General features: G+C 26.5%; 1 protein-coding gene across 2 annotated transcripts; it reads right to left on the minus strand.

Moving 5' to 3' along the window:
- Window positions 1–542: 542 nt before the first annotated feature.
- LOC107440111 (arf-GAP with dual PH domain-containing protein 1) lies at window positions 543–26,734 on the minus strand. 2 transcript variants are annotated; one of them, XM_087159797.1, is made up of 7 exons: window positions 26,395–26,734; window positions 22,374–22,599; window positions 17,686–17,875; window positions 14,932–15,081; window positions 12,377–12,595; window positions 10,376–10,598; window positions 543–700 (listed from the first exon to the last, which is right to left on the minus strand). In XM_087159797.1, the coding sequence occupies exons 1-7, from the start codon at window positions 26,732–26,734 to the stop codon at window positions 651–653; spliced, it is 1,398 nt and encodes a 465-aa protein (XP_087015923.1). In that variant the 3' UTR covers window positions 543–650. The 2 variants fall into 2 exon arrangements, with proteins under 2 accessions (XP_087015923.1, XP_087015922.1); XM_087159796.1 differs by lacking the exon at window positions 543–700 and adding an exon at window positions 1,377–2,248.
- Between the last annotated feature and the right edge of the window lie 54 nt (window positions 26,735–26,788).

Here is a 26,788-nt window from a genome sequence, read left to right on the forward strand (position 1 = left end):
AAATAATCTTCTGGATAAAGATGATGAAACATATCTTTATGAAAGTAACCTTGAAGTTTTAATATAAATAGACGCAACAATAAATAACCTTCTATTGAACCTAGATGAAAATGGTTTGGCTTATGCTTTAAAGCAAATTTACTGAAATTAAAATATATTTAAATATTTTAATGAAATCAGATGAGAAAATTTCTGTCAGTATGAAAATTACTTAAAAGAAAAGATTCAATCAAAAATTTGATAATTGAATAGGTTCAAAAAATTTATTTAATATTTTTTGCAGAATAGGTTAGTTAAATTAATTTACTTTTAAATATTTAATAATTATTGCAATAGACATACATAAGTTGAAACCAAGTGAAGACCATATTTCATTTTAAAGCACAGATAAATCGTGTTAATGCAATAACTACAAAAATTGGAAAAGTAATACAGTTACCATTGGTAATTTTGCTAAGTAATCACATATCAGAAAGAAAAAAATAAATATGGATTAAGTTTACCAAAACAAAATGTATATCGCATATTTAAATCTATATTTTTATATCATTTAAATATTATGTATAATATAATCAACTCAAGCAAATTCACACAGATTTGGATATAATTATTGCATAAAAATAAGTTAATTATGAACAGATTCAATTAAATCATAATAAAGACAACCTTCCATACATCAAACTCTGACAAATCAAACTTCCTGAAAAAGTGAAAGAATTATGAGTAGTTTTAGCTTAGCGAAATTTCAAAGAAAAAAAAATTCAATTAATAAAGGTTCTTTTTCCTCTTTTGCATGATATTTCTCTTTAATTTAAATAGTTGTAAAAATATTATGACTTACTTTTGAAATTTATGAATCAAATAAGTCAATTAAACTAAATAAAATATTAACAAATATAATGAAGACTAGTCAAAAAGTTAACACATTGTACTACAATAACAAGAGATCGGGAAAAAAGTAAAAAAATAATAGGTAAAAAAATAGTAGGTCAGCAAAAAGAATTAAAAATTGTAGCCAGCATTTATATTTATCTTTAAACCTGGCATGAAAGCCATTCTCTAAATGTATTAGGAGTTAATGATATGGAATGCATCATACTCAGACTTTTGCCTCTGGTCATTTTACCCTCTCCCCATTTCTCCCCATATAAATATGATAATAAATAATGATAAGTATTGGCTAATAATACTAATTATTAACTGGAGATAATAATTACTAATAGTTATTAAATTACCAATTAATTTAAATAATTTACAAATTATTTAATTGAAATCAACAAAAAAATTATTCAAACAATTTAAAATAGTTACATTCCAGATATATTTTTACATATATCCTTAATATATATTTATTCAGTTTCCTTCCTTAAAAAAAATTTTTTTTTAAAAAAGGTGATGTATTTCTTTTTTTTTCCTTTTTTTTTTATTGAGCTATAGGTTTAATACCTGTAGCGTCATATGTAGGAAATATTTTTAATGAAAAACAGGAATAAAGGGAGGAAAAATTTATATCCTGTCACGCAAATCATTCTGGCTATAAATTTATGAAAACTATCAGTCTAATTTAGAATACATAGATATGATAAAGTATATCCAACTAAAAAAGATAACCTTTTAGAGTATAAAATGGAGAATGGCGAAGAGGAAGGTAATCCACTGGATGGATAGTATAAAGCAGATAGAGTGAATCAGTGTAGAGCTGTAGCATTGAATAGGTTCAGCTTAAGATTGCTTTGGCTTAGAACAAGATGCATTGCTTACAAAAAAAATTGATAGCATCTTTTTATGATTAGAAAAATTGAAAAAGTCTATATTCCTTACTACTAATTTTCTAATATTAAAACAAATACTAACTGAATACAGTTTGGAGGGGAAAAAATATTTATCTTTTAAATTCATTTTTCTATTTTTATAAAAAAAAAATTGCTATTAAAAATTATCACATTACATAACACAATATGTGAATTTCAATGGATGGAAGGTTAACTTAATGGGAAAAGAAAAGATATTATTTACAGGTTGCTTAGCAAAAAATATACATCAGAGCTCCTTTGAGGAGAACATATATTCCTGTAGATTTCTAAAATTTACAAACTTGTCTGTAAATCAGTCTTCCAGTTTAAGTGATTTTTAAAAATTCTTACAAAAGAAATCAATAGTCCTCTAAATCTTAACCTTAACTACCTCACTTTTAAAAGATGAAGAGGAGAATTGAATGTTCCTCTTTTTCTAACCAAATTTGCTGCCACTGAAAGAGAACAGATAGAAAAGTGGTTTAGTTATTAATAATATTAACTATTTGCATAAAAATTTTATGCAATTACATTTGAATATCAATGATTCCTTGGTACTCACAATTCACTAATTGTTAGTACCAGATCAAGAAATAAAAGGCATATTTGGATTTTTATAGGAAAAAAAATATAATAAAAAGAGTAGCATAAGGAAAAGAGAGATTTTAAAGCTGATATAAATAGTTGAACTTTAATTAGAATGATAGCATAGATGAATTTTCATAAGAAGAAAAATATCATAAAACTATAATTAAAAGACTGCTATAATTCAAAAAATTAGTATTTATAAGTTGCAATACCATACCAAATGAAATAACAAAAAGCACATTTAGTTTCATGTCAGGATTAAAATTACTATAAAACTATAATGAACCAAAGGCATATTTGGATTTTTGCCACAAAAAAAAAAGAAATAAAAAAAAAATATTTTAAATAAAACACATATACACATTTGGTTTTTAATTTAAAAAAAAAACTCAATTCAGTCATTAAATAACATATAAGTTGTTATTTATTTATAAGAACCATAATCAGATAACATACAAAAGTTGCATTTGCGGTTTCTATTGTATTTGCGAATCAACACATTAAGATTAACTGGTTAATCATTATTCCTACAAAGCAGAAATGTTACAATGCCAATATTTTTTAAAGAATAAATAAAGGCAAGCATAAACCTTTACAAAAAATACAATTCCTAGTTCTTATTGCAAACCTTGCTTTGAAACTTTTTTTTTCTTTGTATATTAAGATTCTAAAGAGCAATATTTTTCTAATGATGATGTTTAGTGTTTTTAGATTCAATCTCGATATAAAAGAGATATTTATGCAAACTTAATCCAAACCACTTTGCATGTACATTAGCATAATTTATATGCAATGCATTACAAACAACTTAACATTATTTCAAGCTTGTGTGGTTTATTTGTTAATCATTTATAAACTTTAAACCTTATTGGGGTTATGTGATAAAGGTTACTGCTACATTAAAACCAACCTTACCATGCCACATGATCTGCAATATCTTTCAAAATAAGCAAACATATGTAATATAAACTACTAAATTAAATGGAGTTAAAGAAAAAAATTCTACTAATAATTTTACTTGGTGAAATTAGTAAAAAATACTTAGAAATGATTTCATAATAAAAAAAAAACTGATTTATCACAGTAAATTTGCGTTAAAAAAAGTTACTATTTTAAAATAATTTTTATTTACTTACATAGAAAATGTTACTATAATCAATGGTTGGACTGAAACAAGATGTTTTCCAGTCATTAAAAGTGATTTGCGATTGAGTAAAAAACATCATTAATAATTAAACAATGAAGTACCAACACTTCATTTACAAATCTAACAAAGATTAGTAATAATGATATTAATTTAAAAATTTGATATTAATTTAAAAATGTGATATTAATTTAAAAATTTGATATTAATTTAAAAATGTGATATTAATTTAAAAATTTGATATTAATTTAACAATGAAGTAACAACACTCTATATACAAAGATTAGTAATGATGATAATAAGTTAAAAAACATTAATTGAAAAATGAATCAAAAAAGATTAATTGAAAAATGAAATCAAAAAACAGTAATAATGTAAAACAGTTCCAACATTTCAAATGGAAAACATAAAAAAGCTTAACCAGATCATAGAGTTTCTCAAATGAAAAATTTTAAAAAAATTATTCAATTGATAAATTAATAATAAAACAAAAGCAAAACATAAAAGCTGAAATACAAAAAACAGAACTTATAGAAAACAGAACTAATTTCATAAATGATGTAATTAAACTGAACGTTAAAAATATTTGATAAGCAAAATTGGTTAACATAATTATACAGCTAAATAATAATTTTATTATAGTTTTTTAGGAATTATCATATTCAGAGTGTAATCATAAATATGACCTTTTTTAATCTTGAAAACAATAATTTGCAAGAAGAAGTTTTAATAAATATCATCCTTAAGAAGAATTTATAATTTACACATTAACCTAAGGTTAAAATAAATTTGAAGCATAAGTATTCAATTTAAAAAAAATTATAAATAATGAAATTAAACCAATTACATCTGGAAGAACAAAAGTTCTTTCTACTTAGTTTTAGTTATGGAGCTAAATAAATATTTTATTATAATTTAGAGAAAAAAGAAATTATACTGTTCACTGTGTTATTATAAATATGATCATTATTTACCCTCTCAGAATTTGATCCAGCATTTCTATACATTTACCTTAACAGTTTTCCCAGAGAACAAATTTGTTGCTCTTTTATTAAAAAAAAAGAATACAATAAAATATTAAAGGAAAATATTTATATAAACTTTAAAAAAATTTTCATTTTCCAACCAATGTCACTTTGCAGTAGTTAATAAAAAATAAATGCAAGCAACTGATTATATATATATATCTTTTGCATGTGTAACCTTTAATTTTGAACATAGCTCAGAAGCCAGTAGTACTCCCTAAACAACCAGTTTATGACCCAGAGGTCATGGGGGTTAATTATCCAAAATTTTGAGACCAATGACATGACATAACAGTGACAATATGATCAGAACAGCGAACGTTTTTGCCTTTACTTTATACACAAGTAGTATCACATAGCTCTGAAGTTAGGTAGGCTTCAAGCCAAAATTGGAGATAGAATCCCAGCCCTACAACAATGAAAGCTTAGTGCCTTAAATACTGTGTTAATGTGACTTACATAGAAGACAAAGGAACATTTGTTACAAACCACAGGGGAACAAAACAATAATAAAATAGCTTTTATACTATAGTTCTCCTTCCACTTTAAAAGGAAAACGAGAAAATCTTTCAAAGTTAATGTAACACAAACAGAACAATAATTATATAGGCCCTAAAAATGATACAGAATTTTTTTTTAAATAACGTGAAAATAAAATTATTTAGACAGGTTGCCAATGAACTAGAAAACAACTAAAACAGAAAAAAAAATTCAGTTAGAAAATTAAAAAAAAACATTCTTATTTTAATCACAATGTTTCAATTATTGAAGAAAAGATTTTAATTCAGCAACCTTATTTCCATATTCAACATTGCAGGGTATATTATTGTTCATTAAAGTGAAGGAAAGTTAGTCCAGAAACTAAACAGTTCATCAAACTTCATCTATGTTTCATAAAAATTTAATCATAACAGGATACATTACAGTCTACAGAAGTTAAGGTCAACTGAATTAGGCAGTACAGAGAGCACTTGCTTTGCTTTTCCTTTCTGTAAACCTCTCAGAGACCAGAATGTAATTAAATCAAGGTTAAAACTTCCTTTAACATATTTTCGATGTGCAGCATACTTGAATCTTAAAAACAGATCACCTATTACTGGTATATTTTTTTGCAGCAACCATCAATATTTGCGCAAGCGAATTGTTTCGCATCAAAAAACTCAAGCAATTTTCAGTAAATTTAATGCTTGTTGACAAAACTTGAGCCAGCGAATGCCCAGTTGCAGAATTTACAAAATCTATAACTATCTTCAAAAAATAAAATTTGTATGAAACTTTAGTGCAGTCAAGCAGAGATTATTATTGTAAAAATTAAGATTTATCTATCATAAATTTAGCACAATTTACAAATATTTAATATAAAAGTTGTACATAAAAACCTTATGTAGTTTAAATTTAATTTAGTTTTTATACAATCATACTTTTGCTTTGCCCAAGAGGAAAAAAAGCAGATGCTTATAATAAGTCCAATGCCTAGTGACTTTATGTCACTAACCCCCGTATTCACCATTGAATCTGACCTAGCGCGTAACTCCCAGTTCCGAAACCCCCAGTTTGGAAACTTTGACCGACAGTTCAAAAGCGATTCCACCATTATTTTTTGACCGTCGGTTTCTTAACTGCGGGTTACTTGACCGGCAAATACAGGCGGTAGATTTATAGCCGTATTAACAGCGTTTGTTTTCAATTTTCGTTGCTATTTTTTTATAAAAAATTTCTATTAAAAGAAGAAGAAAAAAAGATTGCATCGAGTAATTAAATTTGAATCTCTCTTTTACTGGTCAAATAAAAAATATGTTTAGTTTCGTTTTCCTAACTGACTTGTATTGATGAGCAAAAGGATCTGAGCTTTATTATTATGAATTTAGATATTTTATTATTATGGATATCATAAAGCCGCAAGCAACCATAGAAATGTAACTGAAATTCAATTAAAAATACTTTTATTTCACACAATTATTTAATACTTTTATTTTACACTATGATCAAGGGGATTATGCTAACATCATTATCATCTAATGCGCGTATTTTTAATCTTTTTTTTTCTTCCCCTTCATAACATATTATCGATAACTTAAACCATTGAAAAGAATTTTTTTTTCTAATTTTAAATGAAATTGTATATAATAAACTTCTTTGTACAGATAAGCATAAATCAACACATTCATATTATTCAGAAGTTATAAATGACTACTATTGTGCTGACATCTGCTGATGATAAGAGAGAATCGACGTTGGTGATATGGTGAATAAGATAACAATTTTTTTAAAGAAAAATGTCATAATCGGAACAAATATTCCGAAACTTTAAAATTTTAAAAAAATTTTATGCTTTTAAAAATTTTATTATTTAGATAATTGTATATGGAAATATATCAGTTATATAATATATATTTATATTATGCCACATATGTCATAAAGTAGTCAGGCTATATATAAAAAATTATAACTAAAGACGGGCATTTTAATTTCATATAGTTTTAAGCAATAAATCTCTTCCAAATGATCCTATTTTTTTGAAATATTCAGCAGATTATTTTATGCTTATAAAATTCTAAATTTCCTGATTTGCGAAGTTATTTGATGCAAATTATTGTGTGGTTAAAATGTTACCTCGGATCAAAATTTGCAATGATTAAGTAAAATTTATTTCAGCATAATTTCTAATATATATTTAAAATAATGTATATATTTTTAAATTTAATTAATAGCTTTATTTTATGGATTAAAAAAATTTTTTAAATTCTTTTCGTTATCTTCATATCTAAATATTGCACATTATTTTGGAAGTTCAGCTCTAAACTATTTTTATTTTTGTGCAAGATCTATCATCTCGATAGATATTATCGAAATCTAAAAACATTTAATGAATTATATTCTTTTTTAAATTTTATATTTATTTCAAGTATCGATTGTTTTCTTTCTTTTAAAAAAATAAGTAAAAGTTAGTTCAATTATTTACAATATTCTTACTTAAACTATTCATTTGAATTATTGTAGCCGCAATCTTTATTATTCACGACTTTTTTTTTCGTGTGAAAAATTATTTAAGTGCTGTAACAACTGCTAATAATAATTTGAGAAATATATATAGTATCTTCTGTAGAAGATATTAACTCAAGAAAATTTAATTTTTATTTTATTAATAAGCATTTATTTGATATAAATTAATGATAGTTACATCTAGTAAAAAAATGATCTTATTAAACATATAAAAAGCAACCGAACATCAAAATAAAGTGTTATTTAATTTTCATTTTATTAATATATTTTCATTTTATTAATATTATGGTATGCTATTTTTTTTAAGGCAAGGCAAAGATATAAATTAATTATAGTTGCATCAAGTAAAAAAATTTACCTCATTGAACATAAGCAACCGAACATCAAAAGTGTTATTTTTGAAAACATAAATAAATAAAAAATCTCCTTCTTCATATCAGCGCTTGCTCAAACCGGGAAAATCTGTAGGTCAAAAATACAAAAAAAGAATCGAAATTCAAAACAATTAAAATTATCAAACGAAAAAGAGCAGAAATATAAAAAATACCGACGAAGAAAACGAAGTAAATGAGCAAACACTCGCTTACTGCGCATGCGCGGTTACTCTAACCGGGAAGACCTTCAGGTTAAAGTTACTTAACTCTGGGTTAAAGTAACTCGCAGTTACGTACACGGTGAAATGAAATTTTGGACTCTAACCTAGAGTTGCTCTCATAAAACCTGTTTTGAACTCTGACTGAGAGTTAGGGTCAATGGTGAACACGGGCGTAAGATATGCTTTTCACGAGCCTTTCAAGATCCATTTTCCTACTAGAGATGAATGGTTTAATTCTCCTCGGTGGCTAAAAGGCAAATGTCTAATATGGTACACTGATGGTTCAAAGATTGGTGCCAAATCAGGAGCAGGAATTTATTGCTCCAATGACAGTACCAAACTTCATTTTCCCTTGGGAAACTATGCCACTGTTTTTCAGGCTGAGGTCTATGCCATTATCTTGTGCTGCAAGATATGCTTAGACAAAGGATATAAAAATATGACTATCCGCATCTGTTCTGACAGTCAGGCTGCTCTCCTATCACTGTCAAGGTGTAAATTCACCTCTTTGTTAGTGTGGGAATGCTTCTCGGTCCTCTGTGACCTATCCACTCATAAAAGGGTATCCCTGCATTGGGTACCTGGACAATGGGTATCGGTGGAAATAAGCTAGCTGATAAAGCGGCACGGGTTGGCTCTAATGCAATTTTCTGGGGTCCTGAACCTGCACTGGGAATTTCTCCCACCTCATTTAGGGCATCCATATTCAAGCTTTATGGCAAAATTGCCCATGAGCAATGGCGCACAGCTGATGGTCAGAGACAAGCTAAGGAGCTAAATCGTGACTGTCTTAATGTACGTCAAAAAAAGCTTTTAAAGTTTAATAGAAACAGTTTAAGAAAGATCATTCGTCTTCTTACTGGACACTGCATCCTCAGGAGACACCTCTACATAATGGGAATAGAATCCAATTCTCTTTGTCGGGGTTGTCATCTTGAAAAAGAGACATCACGACACATACTTTGTGATTGTGAAGTCTATTCTGCTCAAAGATTTGAGCATTTAGGGCAGCATTGTGTCAATGCCTGGGAACTGCAAGATGTTCCTGTAAGATGAATTTTATTTCAGCTATAGGGCTTTCATGCTAATCATGATTTAGGATTTGGGTACAATAGACCTCTGGTCGATGTGCCCTGCTCGTTAGAGCTGCCAAACCTCTGAGACTAAGTCCAATAAAGAAATCGAGAGAAAGGTCTTGCAGATGATATTAAAATAAAATCTTTTTATTTTTAGGAAGAATTAACAGAATTTTAATTTATGGTATCTGATTAAAGCCCATTTAAAGATTCTTCAAATGAAATTCATTACCATGCCATCAAAGGTACTTAGCAGACAATAAAAACAATAAACAGAACATTATGTTCATTTACTGAATTATTATTATTATTTTACAATGTTCATGGCGCTCGTTTATAAATCTGCAAAGCCAAACTTGAATTGAATTTTCTCTACTGCCTTCTATATTGAAAACTGCTTTGCACATCAGCAAAGGCACTTGTTTCAGTAAAGGAAAAGAATTGACCATCAGTCTGTACTAGTTTCAACATAGAAGGACATATATTTCCCAGAGTGCAGCTTCTTTAGTTTGGCACTGAATGTCCTTTCCTTAAGAGGATTTAATTATTATTGTTGAAAATTGAAACTTCAATCTTCAACATTTCTTATATTTCAATTTTTGTTTGATTTTTCATGATTTTATGTTTATTATTGCAAAGATTCTATTGTTGAAATTTACATTGGGTTCAGTGAATTTATAACATTATACACAGGGTGACAAAGAATGCTCGACAAATTGTAACTGATTTTCTTCTGCATTTTTTCAGCATTCATTGATCAATCCTGCAAATGAAAATAATAATTTTTGACACTTTAATAAAGTGTGGAGAGCAGGATTAAGTAAATGACTTTTTTTGGAATCAATTTTTTTCTTTCTTAAAAAAAATAAAAGGAAAACTATTTCTTAGTTTTCATAAATAAAGATCAAAAAATTATTTATTAGCAATTATGCAAACAAATGCAAATCATGCAGCTTTCCACAATAAGGTCCTAATAACAGTCAGCAAAAAAATCATTTATAAAGTCAATTCTACAATATATATTTTTTTTTCACATTATGAAACTTATAAAAACATCTAATATAAGGACAATCAAACATAAAAGTTCAAATCACAGATATTGTAATACAAGGAATAAGGGAATAGATACAAAACTTAGTTCAAGAACTCACTAGTATTATCTTGAGGTGTTAATGGCCGGTCAATAACACTCTGTAAGACTTTCATCCACTCAGTTCTATCCTCTTCTCTTTGAACACCAAACAAAAATGTCCTTTCACGAGTCTTTAATGTAAAACCAAATCCTTGTTCCTTCATGCCAGGAGGCACACCTTGCTTCACTGAAAATCCATCTCCATGATAACCAAGGAACACTTCTCCTTTTGGATAAGGATCCTATAAATACAGAGGATTATAGATAGGATACAGAGGATTAAATAAATAAACTTTCACCACCTTAAAATAAAAATACAAAAGCAAGCCGTTTAAAGACCACTCAACCCGTAGTCACATTAATAAAATTTTGAAATTGATAATCTGACACAAAATTCATGTTCAATGTCCATTGAGTACTACATTAAGTCTTTGCGATATGGGGTAAATTTGCCTTATGTCATTGTTAGCTCTGAATTTTCCAATGGTACGATTCTAATAAAAAATTTGAAATTGATAATCTTACGCATCATGTATTATGTCATTTGAGTAAAGAGTTTATGTTATTAGGTAAATTTGCCTCATATTGTTATTGGCTCTTAATTTTGCAATGGTATGATTCTTATAAAAATTTGGAAATTGATAACACAGAAAATTCAAGCACAAGATTGAAAAGAAATTCTAAAATAACATGCATCAAAAGGAAGAATTAATGATAACTCACAAACTTTTAGTTTATATAACTTTTATGTTTATAAGTATGCAAAACATTATGCATGCAGTTTATAAGTATGCATCAATCATCATCAAGAAAGAGGTATTTTTAATTATAGGAATATGATACAGAATTAAATATATTTTAGACTGTAAAATCACTATTATTGAAACTTCCAATAGCATCATTCTTTCGAACACATGCATAGCGATACATTTAATGAGAATTTTCCCCACTTCCTATTCATGTAGTTAGAGCTGGTGTAGATATCAGATCATAAGAATTTGTGTGTGTGCATTGTAGACATTTAGTACTATAATACTATCGTACTAAATGTCTACAATGCATCGGTGTCTTAGTGCTTTGAAATAAATTTTAAAAAAATAAATGACAAATTTCCATCATTAAAGATATAAAAGAAAGTACTCTTAACAAAAATTGATGTTTGAAAGAAAGAATCCCTTATTTTAGGGATAAGAGTTCTTATCTCTCTCTCAAGTTGATAAAATTTTTGGAGGTGTATACCAGAAAACTATATAAAGAACAAAACATAGATAACTTGCAATAAAATATTCAAGAAAAAAAACTTTGCATAGATATTTCAGAAATTTTATGAAAAAAACATAAGTTTTTTTCAAGTAATTCATATTTTATAATGGCTACATATAAAATTATTATTATTAAAAAGTAATTAATTTACAGAAATCTGAACAACTACATTCAAAATTTTGAGAAAATGCAGATAAGATTAAATTTTGATAAAACTCATGCAAACAGAAAAAATAAAACTCATGCAAACAGAACATTTTTACAACCAACTCAATATTTTTTAACCCTCAAAAGTAAGAAATTAGCAATTTAAACCATAAAAACCAAAAACTTTAACAAAAAAAATTTTTTTTGCACTTCATTTAAAATGTTTTGCCTCAGAAGGAATATACAAAATTTCTACTTATCTCTCAATAAAAACATGGGTATATTTGTCATTTTTATTGAAGCAAAGTAATCAGATTGAAATTCAGAAAAAGACGGTTCAAAAACAATTCAAAAAAATTTCTTATAGCTTAATGCAAAATAAAGTAAAAGACTTTCTAAGAGAATTAAGTAAAACACTACCGGTTATAGAACCCAGTTACAATACCTTTATATAATTTAGTTTCGTGTCTTAATAACTGCACAATCATGCCTTATAAAGTTATTTTTAAATATGTTAGATATGTATTGAATAAATAAGTAGCATTTAATGTACAAATATTTAAAATATAAATTTTGAAAATTTATAAAATTTTCAAATTTATCTTCCTACCAAAGGATCTTCTAAGTACATAAGTTTTCGATCATCCAGCGTAAACCACCTCCACTTGTAAGCATCACTTGCTCTAGGTCCAGTCTTAAACATCCAGCCTTCTTTTAAAAAGTCTCTTGTTAAATATTGGGACAGTTCTATCTCACTGGTACCAGGATATGCAATAAGCAATTTATTTAACTTCACAGAACGAATAGCCATGAACCAGTCAACAATAGCCTGAAAATTTAATACAACTCAAATTACTCATGTAATCAAACAATAAAAAGTACTAAAACCTGGTAAAATAATAATATAGAAAATCAATTATAGTAAAATTATTATAAAAAGATGAAGTAAAAAAAAGAGAAATATATTCATTCAATATTTTAAATTGATATGAAAAGAACAAAAGATTATTTCAAAATAGAAAGTACAACAGAGTTTATTCATTTTCAACAATACAGTTCTTCGAAACATAGTTCCTTTATAACAGGATAGCCAGTACTGTATTACAAGATTTTAAAATAAACTTATCTCTATAACTATTTTGAAAAATATCTTATCCCTAAACTAAATATGTATGCACTAACAAAACAACTCAAATAAATTAGAAATTGAACCAATGAGTATCAATAAAAAATAAAATATGAACAAAAAGTTAAAATTCTTAAAAAAATTATAATATTTTGATGCATTGGAATTAAACTCATAATAACCAAATCACTTTAGCATCAAAGCTTTTAAAGGCAACCTTTAAGTAAATTTAACAAAGCCAAAAAAAACTGCACAATTATTATTTCATGCAAACATAAAATGTGTTAAAAGTTATCGTAATAATACTTAGTTTCAACTTACCTAGTTTCAACAAACTTAATTTCTAATATTATTGGGATACAATTTACCTAATAATTTTATTTGGTTAACATTGTAAATTCGTTCCTAAACTTAGTTCTTAAATAGCTAGTTAATTTTTGGTTACTATAAAAAACTTGTTGAATATTTTTCGTCAAAAATATTATTTAGCAATTTTGCCAAAAAGTTAATTTTCAATATTCTTTCGAATTCAATAGTCATTTCGTATTACATTCAGAGCATATGTTGACTGGACATAGTTTTACGCAGTTCATTATAAAAGTAAATATACTTCAGTAAAAATCGAATATAAGTTACTTTTTTTACTGTTTAATTCTTAAAAAAAGTCAACTTAATATATTTACCAATAAATATTCCTTAATAAAATATTATCAATTATAGTAAAGGAACTAATACTATCGGTTTGAAACCTTTAATATTAATTAAAATTATAAAAAACGTAATAGGAAAAATTACAAAAGAACAATAAATACATATTACTAGTACTTACTGTTAAATAAAGGATAAACAAATATTTCCTAAGTGAATAACATTAGAACTTTTATTAATTTTACATTGACAACATATTTTATTCTTTTTCTGTTTATTGAAAAAACATACATCATTCAACTTTTTTATCTCCAAATAAGAAACCATGAAACAGAAAGATGACAACCATTTTTAAGTGAAGTATAGAGATATAATTATAATTATCCTTTTTATTTCTAAAATATTCTTAATTTTTAAATTCAAATTGGGTTGGAGAGTTCAATCCTGATATCAATTCTTTAAACAATCTAGTATTGTTATGGCATTACAAGTTCAGTCCTTATTGTGGGCTGCTGTAAAATCAGCGTATCCTTATTTTAAGACAAAAATGAGCAGAAATGAAATATATATTAATTTATTGCGCAAAATTGCGACGAAGAGAATTTTATAGTGACGCCATTCTGGGATATACTCTTCGAAAGGTCATATAATGTTTTTCTTTTCTATTCCTCCTTTTCTTTTTTTTTTTTTTTCTCTTTTTTTTTTTTTTTTTTTTTTGAGCTGAACAAAATTTTTAGCTTGACGATTGCTGAAAAGAATAAATTTAATAATAAAATGATTTATTTTTTTAAAAAATATCAAACAATTGGACTAAGGAGGCATGGAAAGCCCAACAAACCCCCAGTCTTCACGTAAACTAATTCAAATTACAAGTCAATGCATACTTCCTAAACGAAACTTAATAGCATGGGAAGAGATGATTGGCGAGTTATCAAAAAATAATACAGCCAAAAAAATAAACTCATCCCTGATTTATTAACAGTGCATTTTAAATAACCTGACTGAAGACTTAAAGCCAAATGGATTGCTGGAAATTTAATTAAACCCAATGACATATATACTAATGTTAAAAGTGGTCAAAGAAAGAAAGGATAAAAATAAATTTTGATCATCACTTGTCATAACACTGAATAATAATTAGTTATACACTTGTACTGAAATAAAAAGTTGCATTTATTGAGAATGGAAATACTTGTGTTTATTCTATATAAAATTGAATAAAAATAAACTAACTGATTTTGTTATTTAAAGAGGGATTAGGAAAGATTGATTAAATTTATGAAGTAAAGAAAATTTAAAAATTTGGAAATATATAATGCCTATAATGACATCACATTACACATAATTTATAGACACTTTTAAAGAAATCAAATACCATACAATGAACTTACAGATCCAGTTGTACTGTAAACAAATATGTTTCTAGTGGAACCATCTCGAACATATGTAAATTGTGCTCCATTAGGATTACCAATTTTCTTAGGACAAAATGTCATGTTCAGTTTAGAAACCTCGATGATGGCTTTTGGTTCTTTATGAGCCTAGAAAAGGAAGAAAGGTGTAATAACCAATATAAGAAGCTCAAATGTTATAAAATATAACTTTTAAAATTTTTAATTACACAATATAAAATTAGATACTAATGCTGAAATGGCTTATAAAATTTTGATACAGGAATACAAAAATGCCAACGAGTAAACAAACTAGTGAAAATAATTGTGGCAACTCTTTATTATCCACTATAAAGATTTAGTGATTGTGAATCGACAGCTTAGATTGGAAAGATTTGTTTCATAAATAATTAAAAATTCTGATTAATAATTGAGTATAGAAAGATTAAATTTTCAAAAAATGATTTTAAAACTAGAGGTCAACAGCTTATTCACTTTAGTTGTTGACCTCAAATTGAGTTAAATTTTTCAGAAATTAAACAAATTTTTTACGATACTTCGCTAGAGAAACACTGGTTAGCAAAAAAAGTTTATTACAGGTTTAAATATTAACTCAAGACCTGAATTAAATATACATGTTAAATAAGTCCTTTTTTCAATATGCACTTAACTACTACTTTATATTAAGCAGAAAGGGGTGTTATTTTTGTCCAACTACTGAGAAAGTCAAACTGCATGGATTTTTAAAAAAAAATGATTTACAGTATTCCAAAAGAATAAAAGATAAAGAAAAATAATAAAAAAATAGAATAAAAAAATAAGCTTTTTAGCGATAATGCCTCAGCCTCTGCCATTTTAACATAGACTATTAGGAAGCATTTATATCAAACCAGGACTGTTTTTCTGGGAACTATGCCTTCCTCTAACACTTTGTAACAAACTAATCTGAAGTAGAATTTTTGAGCATATAAAAAAACACAATAATTATCTTCACATAAATCTACTATACACAAAATACATATTTTATAAACATAAATATTTTTAACCAGATTATATTATCTCTAGAAAGACTGAACATCACTGTATACCTAGAAAGACTGAAAAGGCCAGTTTGGTCCTTCCAAAACTGTTTCAGTGTATATCAATAAGAAATACAAAATCTTATAAATTAGCTATGAATATCTTACAAATTAGCAACGAATTGATTTTTTTCTTAGTTTTTTATATTTATTTATGAAAAAGTTCATTATTCATTACTTATTGTCTAAAATAAAAGTTAAGCATCCCTTTGTGTTAAGTTCATGGACAGTAAGGCTCCACAATGTGGCAAATGCTGATTGTGGCAATGTGGTCAACATTGCGCACAGATTAGCCTTTACATCCCAGACAAACTGGTACCCATCCATCTGAAGCTGGGTGAGCTTCAAGCCGGAACTAGGGCTATAACCACGGTTCTTCACAATAGCTAATTGGCTACAATAATTAAGCATAAAGTTGTTAAATCAGTAATAAATTGGTGAAAAAAATATTGAGAAAATATTAGCTACAATTTTTTTTTTTGGAGCTATGAATTACATATTTATTAATTATTCATTCAAATTCGAAATTTCATTCAGCAAAATGGAAATTTTGCCCCATCAAAAGAATAAGTTAGCGGCGCCCTTGGACATGGGGTATCTACGAAAATACCTATGGGGCCAATTTGAACCCTCCAGTAATTCTACGTTTTATAAATATGTGTTTCTATAAGGTTAACACATGAATAATTAAATAAGCACTTAAATTTGATCAAATTATGAAAAGTCAGAAATACTAAACACTTATAGTAAATTATTTCATAAAAGAAAAAACAAGAGGGGCTGAATCGGTCTCCTCAGTCTTTCTCGTGTTAACAGATAATTTATCAAAAGTGAATTTAATAAGTTTAAAATGTATATTAATTTGAAATATTTAAATATGAAATATTTTCCTAAATTTTGAAACAAATTTAATTTATAACATTTTCAAAACATACTTATTAGAATGAGAACATCTGAGAAGATTAATTTTAAAAAGCAAAACTAGTATGTATTTAATTCGAAGAAACTCTTTAAAACAGAAATATTCATCAGTTCTAGTTCTTCAGTGTCATTTAAAATAACTTATAACAAAATAATATCAAATTGAAAACATTTTTCTTTAAAATACTTTCTTTAAACATATGGGGGAAGGATATTAAGGAAAATGTTAGGTTGAAAATATTTCATGTTAGTTGAATAACATTAATAGAATGGTAAAATTGGGAAAACTAATAGAAATTCCAATTTAGAACTAATAGATATCATCTACAGTTTTTTCTTAAAATTCAAATGTAATTTTAAAAAATACAATATTTCTTGCAAGAAAAGAACATTAAAAAAGAAATTTTTAATTAAAATCTCATTTTTTTTCATAATTCCCAGTAAGATTTATTAGTACTTTTGAATTATGACAAAATTCTCTCTATTCTAATAACATAGGATAAAATAAAAATTAAATTTAAAAAAAAGTATAACAAATTTTAAAGATAATTATTAAATTTATTATTAAATAAACAAGTGCAAAGTAAATTAATAATCAAATAAGAATTATGGTTAATCTAACTCAATAACACAGTTTTTAATTATAGTATAAACAAATTAAGTCAAGGTAATCCAGCAAAAGAAATTCAATAGAGAAAATACAGGCAATTTCCTTCATTATTATAAAAAAAGAAGGGTAAAAAAATATTTTTACCTCTTTTATGAAGTACTTAAGAGTACCATCAGCTTCGCTAAGCACAAACTTTCTTTGTTGAAATCTACCGTCCTCTTTACCTCGCTTCCAAAGATAACCTTCCATAACACCAGTAGTATAGTGTTGGCGATCAACGTGAATAAATTCTTCGCGTTCATACTTGGCTCTAATGAATTGTTCTTTCAAAACACTATAAAATAGAAACTTAATATTAAAAACAATTTAAAGTATAGATATTTGAAGATCTTATTTTATAGCTATAATTTCTAGCTGAAAGATAAATAAAATCATAAATTAGCAACCACTTATTTTAAAGATTTATTTAAGAAATATAACAGAAAATAATTTATCTAATAATATGTATTTAGGAACAACTATTTTTTTTCAATAAAATTATTTTTACTTATTTATTTAACATTAAAAATTTTCTGGGGAATCATTACTATAAATCAATAACTTTACTTGAAGACTGTTTGAAATATCAGCGTTCTCCCCAAAACGTTTTAGAAAAGGGACCCACTCTGCCTGCCCATTGATCCCTATAAATCCGCCCCTTTTGTAAAAATAATGCACCATCCCTTAAAAACACTGTCTTTTTATATGTATTCCATTTTTAAGAAAAATTAATTAACTGTTAAAATATAAATTACATACAAGAATTATCTGTGTTTATAGGTTTAATTCTGATTACTATATTTACTTTGTTAGGATTATTCTCAACTACAGTACAGAACCCGTTATCCGGAAATCAGAAAACCGGAAAACCAAAAAACCGGAACAAAATTCGATACATTTTCCAACCATTTTTTAAAAAAAAAATTTTTTTTTCCTCATAAGATTTTAGTATTTTTCTTTCTTTTTCGAAAGGTTTACCTTAGAATCATTTTGGAAATAATCATTAGTGTATTACTTAATCATTTTTTCTTCCTTTTTAGATTATTTCCAAAATTTTTTTTTTTAGTTGGGAAATCAGAAAACCGGAAAACCAAAAAACCGGAACAAAATTCGATACATTTTCCAACCATTTTTTAAAAAAAAAATTTTTTTTCCTCATAAGATTTTAGTATTTTTCTTTCTTTTTCGAAAGATGTTTACCTTAGAATCATTTTGGAAATAATCATTAGTGTATTACTTCATCATTTTTTCTTCTTTTTTAGATTATTTCCAAAATTTTTTTTTTAGTTGGGTTTAACAAAAAAACGGCTTTTGTAGCGATTCAGAAAACCGGAAAAATCAGTTATCCGGAATAGCAATGGTCCCGATCGTTCCGGATAATCGGTTCCCTACTGTACTTACATTTTTATAAGCTTCTCTTTTTTTAAGGGGGTATATTGATAAATTTCTTAAGTGACTTTAAATTTTTAAATTATTTTTTAAATAAATACCTTTTTTTAAACAAATGCGCTTTTAAATGTTTATTATCTAATAATTCTAAGTATAAATTATAGAAAAAATCTTTTAAGCTGTTTGTCAAGAAATAATTTTTCAGTTTACTTTCTTTTTTAAAAAAATGTATTCATAGAGATTGTCTCTTAGCATGCCTTTAATTATTATTTATATATTACAAATTATTTAGATAATGAGTGAAAATTAATTTTTGAAATATACACATTAAATTGCATAAGATGGTAACTTAAAAATTGTTGAGAATCAAATTCAATTAATATGTGATGTTACACATCTTGATGATTTTTTTCGGTGTTAAGTGAGTGCCCTTTCAAAACTCAAATTACCCTATTCTGTGAGGAAGCACCCAGCCCTTTTTTATTCTAAGGGAGAACTCTGGAAATATATATGAATATTTGATGAGTTATTTTAAAGTCAATATATCAAAATAAAAAATAAATTTTTTATAACAACTTTCTGTAATGGAATTCAACTTTGTGTGAAAAATTTTTACATCAAGTTGAACTCAGATACATTTTTAACATTTTCAAGATATATTTTACTATTTTTAAACATTTTTATCCTTTATGTAATTATGTGATTAAAATCATGTAACATTATAGTTTTATATTAAATAATTTCATGCAAATAAATTATGGAATTCAAGGTAAAAAATGTCATTGTAACATGTTAATATAATCACAATATATGATTAAAAAAATATCACTAATAATGAGATTGAGTGGTGTAAGTGTGTGACTCTGAATTTTCTAATCTCATAAAGAAAAATATGGCTAAAAAGTTATTAACTGGCTAAAAAAATAATTTAGAAAACTTCTTTAAAGTTATCGGTTAAGAATATGTCTCACTCTTAATAAATGTTCACCTCTTTTCTCCAAAACAAAATTTAAATTCATAATAAAATTTTTACTATGGATATAATTTAGTGATGTAAATTACAGACTTGTTATAATCAAAGGTATTTAAAAACAGTTTATATTATAAATGTGACTATAAATATGACATTTTATATATGTGTGTGTTAATGACTATAAATATGAAAAGATGTGTGTGCTACAAATATTATAAATGTGCCACTAAATCATTCGGGAATTTAAACCTCTTTAAAACTTTATTTAAACTAATTCCATGAGTTCTTTTTTCTAATTATGTCATTTTAAGAGAAAGATAATCATTATTAAAATACATAATTTAATGACTTTCGAACAGTATAAACTTTTGAAAGGGAAACATTAATGAGTTTTAAAAGATTTGCGAAATAAATGTATGATACATTATGAGTTTTGAAAGACTTAAAAGGAGTGTTAGAAGTAAAGATGAGAAAATTTTGGAAAACTTAATTTTACACAACATCGAATAAACACTGAACCAAGATTCATGAACATTATAAAAGTGTTTCTTCCTTGAATAATTTCAAGTTCTATCTCACACAAACTACACTATGTATAGAAACACAAAACTCTCATATGCATCATTAAAACGTGAAATCTCCCCCACTGTAAAACCAGATTATTTTCAGCTACTGTCAAATTTGGCGATAAAAAAAATCCTGAAAAACAACTGCAGATGCGTAACTAATCAGTTCCTGAACCAATGTATTTACATAATTATTGCATCTACTATAAAAAAGTATAATTTTTAGAATACTCACAGTCGTAAAATAAAAAATAATAAAATATTAAACAGAAAACAATATTTTTATGATATTTTTCTAATCAACACAATTATTGATCTTTCGATTCATGAATTGTAGACCTCAGGGGTAAAAGTGATGACCAACATTTTTGCTTTTAGGCAAGAATAGAATTTCTTGTTAAAGATATTGCAGAGATGTGTGGCTTCTCATGTAAATGAACAAGTATTAGGTTACTGTCTTGACACAGAGACTTGAAGCACTAGAGAAGAATGAAAACGTTTGTTGCTTATAATTACTTATGATAGAGATGTGAAATTTTTGTAAGACGGACATCCCTTTTTACCCCCTAGGTCTTCAATTGTATATTTCCCCTTAATTTTGAAGTATGCCAACAAAAATTTAATTATTTATAGTTATATATACAGGGCATCTGCAACATTTTAGATTTTCAAATTTGTTGCTTTTCATAACTTTCCATGATTAATTCTAAGAACTTTTCATGACTTAACGAAGTTACTATTTTCTCCCGACAAAAACAGAACAATAAATTTGAAAGCATTATAATAACATTAATTGAAATGATAGGTACGACTAAAACTGTTATACTCTGCATCTTCATATTTATAGATTTTAAATTTAAAAAACAGAGTAAAGAAAGAGTTGAAGCAATAAAATAAATGAAAAAATTACAGAAACTAATTTTTTTTTTCTGCAGAATTATATTCTAAAGATACTTTCCTTGTTCATCGGAAAGGAAAGAAATACTCTGGATTTTTCTGTTCTCATTTTGGAATAAAAAAATTCGCCAGTGACTGGCTTGCTACAGTTAGAATTTTAAATTAATAAAATTAAAAAAAATAAACAAAAATTCTGAAATCACAGAAGTTTAAAAGATAATTCATTCTAGAAATGATGTTCTTTCTTTCATTTCTTGAAAAAACACCATAATTTTGAAAAAACATGACAAAAACATTTTATATTTTAATAAAATATGACTGTGAGTGGGGATTTTGTTAGAAATTCTAATAGTATTTGGAACACCATGAAATTGATAGGGGGATTCCATTTTAAAAATTAGACCAATTTGGCGACCTAAATCCATGACTTTCTTTAAAAAAAATAGTTCAAATATTCATGACAGTTCATGACTAATTTTGTTCAATACCGAGATTTATGACTTTCCATGATTTTTCATGGCTTTACAGGTTCGCGGATACCTATAAATACAAAAACGCATTTATAAATAAATAAATAAATATATTTTTATAAATCCTATGTCACTTACGCCAATATCTAAATTTATGAGTATCTCAAATTATAAACATGAAGACTGAACTTGATTGTAGAAAAACTTCATTGGTTTCAAAAATTATTAAAAGGTGGAAAAGATTGATCTATCATTCAAAATGTATTTGAACTTAAAATATACATTTTTACAATACTAGAATATACAAATCAACATTTTTTGTTAAATACACAAAGTAAACATTTTATGACATTTAATAATACATGTACAGCACGAAAATATTCTCATATTAATATTTTTACTACATTTCTATTTCAAATATTATAGCGAAACATTGATGCAATTTCTCAAGATTGAATCAATTAATAATAAACAAAACAAAAAAAAAAAGATACTCACTCAGGATCTGTATCACAAGGTCGTCTGTAGCATACCGGAATAAAAACTTCATATTTTGCTTTTGCTTTGATATTTCCTACTTCCTCCATCATGCTCACTTGATCTGCATCCCAATTGTCTAAAACAACAGATTTAATTTTGCTAATGTGAGAGCCTAGGTTCCTGTGAAATCCAGCACAAGAGGTGCAGATAAATACTCCAATATTGAAGGATCCCCATTCTGGATCTGAAATTATTTATTTTTTTTAAATCAGTACATATATCATTACTCATATTGATTTAAACATTCATGGAACTAAAGAAGAAGGATATTATGAACCTATTTATTCCATTTAATACAGAAAAGATATCATATTTATAAAATATTACTATTTATCAGAAACGTAGTTGTTAAAAATAATAATTTTTAAAAAAACTTTAAAAACTACACGGAAATTACACATAGGTTTTTTATGAACAAATTGCATGAATAGAAACTATTTAATACAATGTATCTGTGACACACTTTTGATGCAACATTGACACAGTCTATGTCAGCGATGGCCATTAGCGTAAAAAGCCTTGAATTTACCACTCCACTTCAATTTGCCGATCCCTTTTTGAAATAAAATAAAATTTACAATTAAAAATGAACTAAGTTTGACATTACTAAAAGTTGGAAAAAAATAATAATAAACCAGAAATTTAGTTTCCTTTTTCTTTCTCTTTTAAGAAAATAAGGGGATGATTCCAAATCGTGACCTTGTACGCCAAGATGCCAAATAGATTTTAAACTTGCAAAAAAAAAAAATTTTTAAAATCATGAAGATGTTTGCTTGGGGTAGGCTAAGAGTTATATGCATTGTTGAATTACATCATGGAACAAATTTAATTTTAATAAATTAATTCATAATGAATAAAAAAAGCATTTTAATGACAAAAAAATTATTTTCAAAACCTACTTTTTTTAAAAAATAGAAATAATTTTATAAGCACAAATGACACAACATTGCATTTTTTTAATAATAAATTTAGATTCTTTTTGATGAATTCACAGTTGAGTTTAAAAACAATTACAATATAATAAAATAATAATGGAAATTAATTTATAATGATTAAGAAAATTTATTTTAATGACAGAAAACTAATTTTTAAAGCCTTTTTTAAAATAATGTAAAAATAATTTTATAATTGCAAATAATAAAGGATTAAAACTTACACAAATGACACTTTCCTTTCATTTGCACCAATTCTTCAATATTTAGGGATAATTTGCAAGAATGTATCTAAGGGGTGAGGACCCCCAAAATATTTCAAGCTCAAAAATTTTATTATACAATATGTATATACATACGTATTGGTTAGAAATTTTTCTAAAAAAATATTTGGACCCACCAAATATTGTCTCCAAGTTATGTGCCGGTAAAATGGAAATCGAAGGCCATTAAAAGTTTTCAAGGTGTTTATCAATTCGTTAGGTACAAACAATATTTGCTTTTAACAAAGTTCATTACAAATTATCAAAAGGAAAATAATACATATTTCTAAGTTGTAAAAAGGTAAAGCTAAAATAAAATGAGGAAAACAGTCAAGAAAATGCTAAATTGTTTTTTCAATTTGGTATACTGCTTTCATACAATGAAAAAAAAAAATTTATGCTGTTAACAAAAATTTTAAAAATAAACTGGAAAATCAAGGTCGTCAGCAGGGGGTGCAAGGAGGTGCACTTGCACCCCCCTGGCTTTTTTTAAAAAAACAATTAAAGAGATACAGAAAAAAAAAAATTTTATAAAAATTTTTTATTAAAAATATTTTTATTCAAAAACAAATAATTAAGTAAATATAGATACACAACAATTAAAAAATTGTTTAATCAAACAAGAATTGTAATCGTCTTGTTTGCTGTCTAAATCTGTTTATATGACTTTTTCAATGAATTCTGAGTCTTATACACACTGAGCATGCACAAAGTACTTAACCTCTCGCGAGACATTTTAGACCGAATCCATGTTTTGATATGTCGCAATGCACTAAAAGTGTGTTTAATAGTGCATGTAGTAGCTGGAAGAGTTAGGCCAATTTTGATTGCCTCCGCTGCAGCTGAATACAACGGTGTGGCCTCAATAACTAAATCGATGCATTTGAGGGATTCATAAGAATTTTCTCTATTCCTCCACATTCCGTACCATGTTGTTGCTTCAGTGATGAAATTTGGTGAGAGCAGATCTTTACTACATAATATATATATCTTCTAAAACTTTAAGATATGATGCTTTGTCCAGTTTGTTCATCGCATTCGGGTGAAGCTGTAAGAGTGAAAATGCTATTCTTTGTGTAGAAGAAAAACGGTCTTTTAACAAAGATATAATCGAGTCCAAATAAGGAATAAAGATTGACCTCCTGATATTATATTTTCTATTAGTTATTTAGTTTAACTAATAGAATAATTTAGTTAGTTTAGTATAACACAAACTGAGATCTCACAACTGTAAAACTTTATCAACACAATAAATACCAATGTTAGGCATGCACAAACACGTTAGTATACGAAACTACTGTTTGTAGTTATTTCTGTTTCAAAGTCAGTAGCTAGGCCAGCGCCATCAATACAGTTTCTCGTGGCAAAATTTGCAAGCACAAGAAATTCATACTTTTTTTTTTAATGTCTTGTTAACACTGAAGAAATGTATCTTGAAAAAAATTAACAGATGAAAGTATATGTAATTACAAAACAAAATGTAATAACAGAATATTTTAAATTTTTTCTTTGGGAAGGGGTTAGAGGGTTGCACCCCCTTTTATGTTATTCTGCAGGCGCCCTTGTGAAAAATAAAATATAAAATACAGAAAAGGACCTCATTTTATGTTTCTAATTGTTGTATAACAAGTGTAATATGTTATGTTAATGTTTTATTTGTGTAATGTTCTGTCAACATAATGTATTGTTTAATAATATAAAACATACAAACTTTTGATTTTAACTTGATCTATAATTATATTTTTTAACTAATTTTAAAAATTATTAGAACATAGAGTTGGTAGTGATCAGTTATATTTTAAAAAAGTTTTTACACAATATTATTTAACTTAAAATTTACTCACATTTATTTACTTTATAAATATATTTCTGTAGAATAGCAATAATAAAACAAACATTTAAAAATTATGTTATACATATATTGCAGGCAAAAATTCCCTTTTTTTATTCTATTACATTTGAATTAAAAATATTTAGAAAAATAATACAAAAATTAAGTGACTTAATAGATTTTTTCTTTGAAAAAAACCGGTTCGTATAAACCATGGTTTAAATCACATTAATTTAAACCAGTTAACAAACTTGAAATAAACCACAAATTTACCAGGAAATTAAACTAAATAGCTTAGATAATTATTCCAATAATTGCAATGCTTTCCACAGAACAATGAAGAAACAAAACAATCACAAATAAGAAAAAATATTTTGAAGAAAACGATATTGCACCAAATGTGAATAAAAGTTTTTAAACTTTGAAAAAAAAATCGTCGAAACATTTTGAACAACAAAGTTCTTTTGAATAAAGACAAGAGGTTGATTTAAGTGGTTGGTTTAAGTGCTCATGACTCATTACAAGAACTGACCGCACCTAATATCGAATTTACATAATTTATTTTATTTTCTATTATTTTAAATTTTTAACAATTTAAATTTTATACATGTCAAGAAAATTGAGCTATCATAACAAAAGTACCAGATTCCTTACGAGAATTTAAAAAAAATTTATACCATATTAAGAATACCTTAAATTTTAAATAATTTTTTTTTTATAATTTGTTTACATTTAAAAATAATTTTAAAAAAATCAACATCAGAATTTAAATCATATCAAATAGTTGAGAATCGTAAACATTTGTCCTTTTAAAAGCGATTTATACTAACTTATTTAAAAAGCAACTACAACATATCTCATTTTTCATAGTTCACAATTGTAAACAAAAGCTAGTTTATGGTGGCCGTATACAATAGAACGATTGTTATGAAGTATGAAAATATTTTACTTACTTTTTTTTCCACATTCTGCACAAGTATTATTCCCTGGCCTTTTCAACAACTCCTGTAGTTTTTTACGCCTTGCTTCAGCCATACTTTTCGATTGAAATTTCAATGAGTATTTGCTTTGATTTCTAAAAACATTATGAGTCATATGGGGTTTGACATCTCTCTCTGCTGGGAGGAAGCCATTTTTGAACTTCCTTAACTTCTGACCAATAGATGGCAGCACACTCGATTTACTCTCTGCTTCTGACAATCCCGTCAGTTCATCTGCATCTTCCTTGGAATCGTCTGATCTCTTTTTCCAGCAATCAAGTATGCAACTTGCGTTGTTTACTAAAACAAACATCGATGCAGGAGATGATGGGTTATTAAAAAAGTGTGAAAAGATGAGAATGAGATA

This window comes from Parasteatoda tepidariorum, chromosome 3 (assembly GCF_982258835.1).
Source record: "Parasteatoda tepidariorum strain Cologne lab strain chromosome 3, Ptep-v5.0, whole genome shotgun sequence".
Classification (NCBI taxonomy): Eukaryota; Metazoa; Arthropoda; class Arachnida; order Araneae; family Theridiidae; genus Parasteatoda; species Parasteatoda tepidariorum.

Excerpts from the sequence above, each read along its gene's own strand:
- LOC107440111 (XM_087159796.1), bottom strand. The coding sequence starts at position 26,734 with ATGTTTGTTTTAGTAAACAACGCAAGTTGCATACTTGATTGCTGGAAA. Across the intron at positions 17,876-22,373 it reads CCTTGTGATACAGATCCTGA|TGTTTTGAAAGAACAATTCA; the intron begins GTGAGTATCTTT and ends TCTATTTTATAG. Across the intron at positions 15,082-17,685 it reads TTAAGTACTTCATAAAAGAG|GCTCATAAAGAACCAAAAGC; the intron begins GTAAAAATATTT and ends TTCCTTTTCTAG.